The sequence below is a fragment of the Poecilia latipinna genome, unplaced genomic scaffold (assembly GCF_001443285.1).
Source record: "Poecilia latipinna isolate Pla-1442-1.1 unplaced genomic scaffold, P_latipinna-1.0 Scaffold795, whole genome shotgun sequence".
Lineage (NCBI taxonomy): Eukaryota > Metazoa > Chordata > Actinopteri > Cyprinodontiformes > Poeciliidae > Poecilia > Poecilia latipinna.
In genome coordinates this window covers 93,542-96,611 of record NW_015113411.1, presented here as the reverse complement: position 1 = coordinate 96,611, position 3,070 = coordinate 93,542, and the positions used below count along the sequence as shown (strand labels likewise).

General features: G+C 42.7%; 1 protein-coding gene across 1 annotated transcript in view; it reads left to right on the top strand.

Moving 5' to 3' along the window:
• Positions 1-1,628, top strand: part of ppp6c (protein phosphatase 6, catalytic subunit) — a 6,816-nt gene extending 5,188 nt beyond the window's left edge. The window contains exons 6-7 of the mRNA XM_015046857.1: positions 541-750; positions 822-1,628. Of these exons, the coding sequence (XP_014902343.1) occupies positions 541-750; positions 822-1,070 (459 nt within the window). The 3' untranslated portion in view covers positions 1,071-1,628. The remainder of the gene's footprint in view (positions 1-540; positions 751-821) is intronic.
• Positions 1,629-3,070: the final 1,442 nt, after the last annotated feature.

The following is a 3,070-nucleotide window of genomic DNA, read 5'->3' as shown; positions in this document are numbered from 1 at the left end:
AGAGCAAACAGCAGCTGAGCCTGTTAACTCAGATTGACTCAATAATCAGGTTATAATAACTCTGAGTTAATAATCCAGATTAGCAGCTGGATTATCAGTGAACCAATCAGATCATCAATTCTTCTGAAGGTTAAATCTGGAGCTGACCCGTTAAATATGATTATATTCTGCTGAAATTAGGAGAAAAATGAGAAAAAACAATTTAATAGATGGAGACAAACGGCAGCAGCTCTGACTGATTTTCTCTTTAGTTTTTCATTTCCTGTTTTTGACGTGTTACTTCCTGTTTGAATCCCAGCTCAACCCTGATGCTTAAAGTTCATGTTTTGGCTGATTTAGCAGATGAAGTGATAAATGAAGGATTTTCCATCTGACCTGGTGATTAATTTATGGATTAACTGAATCAGAAGGAGACTGATAGATTATTGAACCGGGTCAGAACCGGCTCCGCCTCAGAGGTGTCGGTTGTTTCAGGTTTTGGTCCGTTAGCCTCTGTCAGGTTTCGTTGTGTGAAGCTGACCTCTGCTCTGTCGTGTCCAGTTGATAGATGAGCAGATCCTCTGTGTCCACGGCGGACTTTCGCCCGACATCAAGACTCTGGACCAGATCCGGACCATCGAGCGGAACCAGGAGATTCCCCACAAGGGGGCGTTCTGCGACCTGGTGTGGTCCGACCCGGAGGACGTGGACACCTGGGCCATCAGCCCCCGCGGCGCCGGCTGGCTGTTCGGCTCCAAGGTCACCAACGAGGTAGGGAGATCCGACCCGTAGAACCCGCCCCTCCCCTGCCCGCTGCTGACCCAGCGTTCCCTCTGTTTCAGTTCGTTCACATAAACAACCTGAAGCTGATCTGCCGCGCTCACCAGCTGGTCCATGAGGGCTACAAGTTCATGTTCGACGAGAAGCTGGTGACGGTTTGGTCGGCACCCAACTACTGCTACCGCTGTGGGAACATCGCCTCCATCATGGTCTTCAAGGACGTCAGCCGGCGGGAGCCCAAGCTGTTCCGCGCCGTGCCGGACTCTGAGCGCGTCATTCCTCCCCGGACAACCACACCCTACTTCCTGTAGGGGGCGGAGCCTGGACGCGCTCTGCTTCAGCGGGTCGCTGACCCCTCGGCTTCCAGGTTGAGGTGGGCAGAGACGCCGGATGGTGACCCTCATGGGTCTCATGAAGTAGCGTCGTGTTTCCACCTCAGACCCGACGTGACAGAACCAGCCTCTGAGCCCATCCTGCTACATTCTGCCTTAAACATTTTAACTTTAATTTATTCATCTTAAGTATCATGCACACCGTTTTCATTCTCCTGTGTCTGAACTGGGATGAACTGGTTCCTCCTGATTCATCAGCAGAGATGCACCGATGGCCGGTCGCTCCAGAACTTCCTGTTTCTGTCTGTAGACTGTCGGATAAATCCTGGCCTCTGCTGCGTTTACAGACCATAATAAGTTGTTTCAGTGCCTGATCTCCAGATCAAGTGAAATCCTCCCATCTGTGGACCAGTCGGTGCGTCCCTGATCATCTGTGGCATTATGTCTGTTTCTCTGCTCTGCAAGCAGCTGGAGCTGAAACCCATTCCAGCTGTTTACCGTCTTGAAATTTGAATAAAAATGAATTCACAGTTCTGAGTCGTAGTTGGTTTGACGGTGAAGTTTCCATCTGGCAGAACGTCTCCTCTGTGGTTCACACACCAAACATCATATTTTATAAAAGCTTAAAACATATCAGATGATTTGACAGAATAAAATAGAAAATTTTAGCAGAAAAAGCTAAACTGATGGGACTTTTTGTTTCTGCTGCTGTTTGGATGGAGAACCTGTCTAGTTGCTATGGTGATTCCCGCCATTTCCAGGGAGCGGGAAATTGAGGGTTCAGGCAGTTCGGTTACTAGGCAGAAAACTGTTCAGACCTCTGTCGGTGGAGACTCTGAGTACCGGTTCTGGTCCAGTTCGGCCCACTAAAATCCCTACAGACTACAGTAAAAAAAAAAAAAAAAAAAAAGCTAATTTTTGTAAGTTTTTTAAAAAGTCACTTTTTCTAATCAAGTTGCATATTTTCATTGTTTCCAGATTTTTTGACATAAGTTGCAGTAAAACGAAGCTACATTTTTTATCCTCATCAAACATGAACATTACAAACATGAAGAGTAAAAAGTGTGAATGTTTAGTTGAATTTAACCTTCTGGTTTATTAATAAACATTACTGATCCTGAAAATAAAAGTAATTTCTACTTTATGTCTTAAAAGTTTTCACAGGTTCCTCTTCATGCTCCAAACCGACCCGGTTCTGGTCAGTTTAGAACCTCTGTGTTTTTAGTTGTTTTTCTGACCTGAACCCAGAAACACTCAGATTCGGTTCTAAGATTATTCTGACCAGGATGAACGTCAGGAAAACGTCATCTGGGTTTTATGTTTTCTTATAGATTTATGATTCATGATGCTTTAAAAGTATCTGCTGTATATTTATGATGAGCTCTTTATGGTTTGATTTAGACACATTTGGATTTATTTCAAGAGTTTTTGTGTTAATTCAGAAGATTCAGACCGTCCAGCTGATGAAAACCTAAACCGGAATCATTTTATGAAAAGGTTTTGATCAGATATATAATCATTTTACAAGATACTGAAGACAAATTTTAAATAAAAACCATTTCAAAGATGGAATAAATTACCTCAAAACAACATTTAAAATGCACACTTTCTATTAAATTACCTCTAAAGTTTTATATTAAATCGTATTTTTTTAAATATAGGCTCATCTGTGGAATTTGTAAAATCTGATGTTTGATTATCTTGTGCATATTTTGTGTAGTTGTTGAAATGATATGAATATTTTTGTATTTTGTCACTTAGACCTCAGGAAGATTACTAACAGTGGAAAGTAACGGGAAGTCCAGTCAAGCGGAACCAGAATCATCCAAACGACCAGAACCAAACCAATGGGTTTAAAAGAACATGCATCCAAATGAACTGAATTACTAAAATTAATAACGCTTTTTGATGACATTCCAGTTTTTATATTTTTATTGAAGCTGAGTTTTAAGATCGGCTGGTTCCTTCAGGTTCGGCGT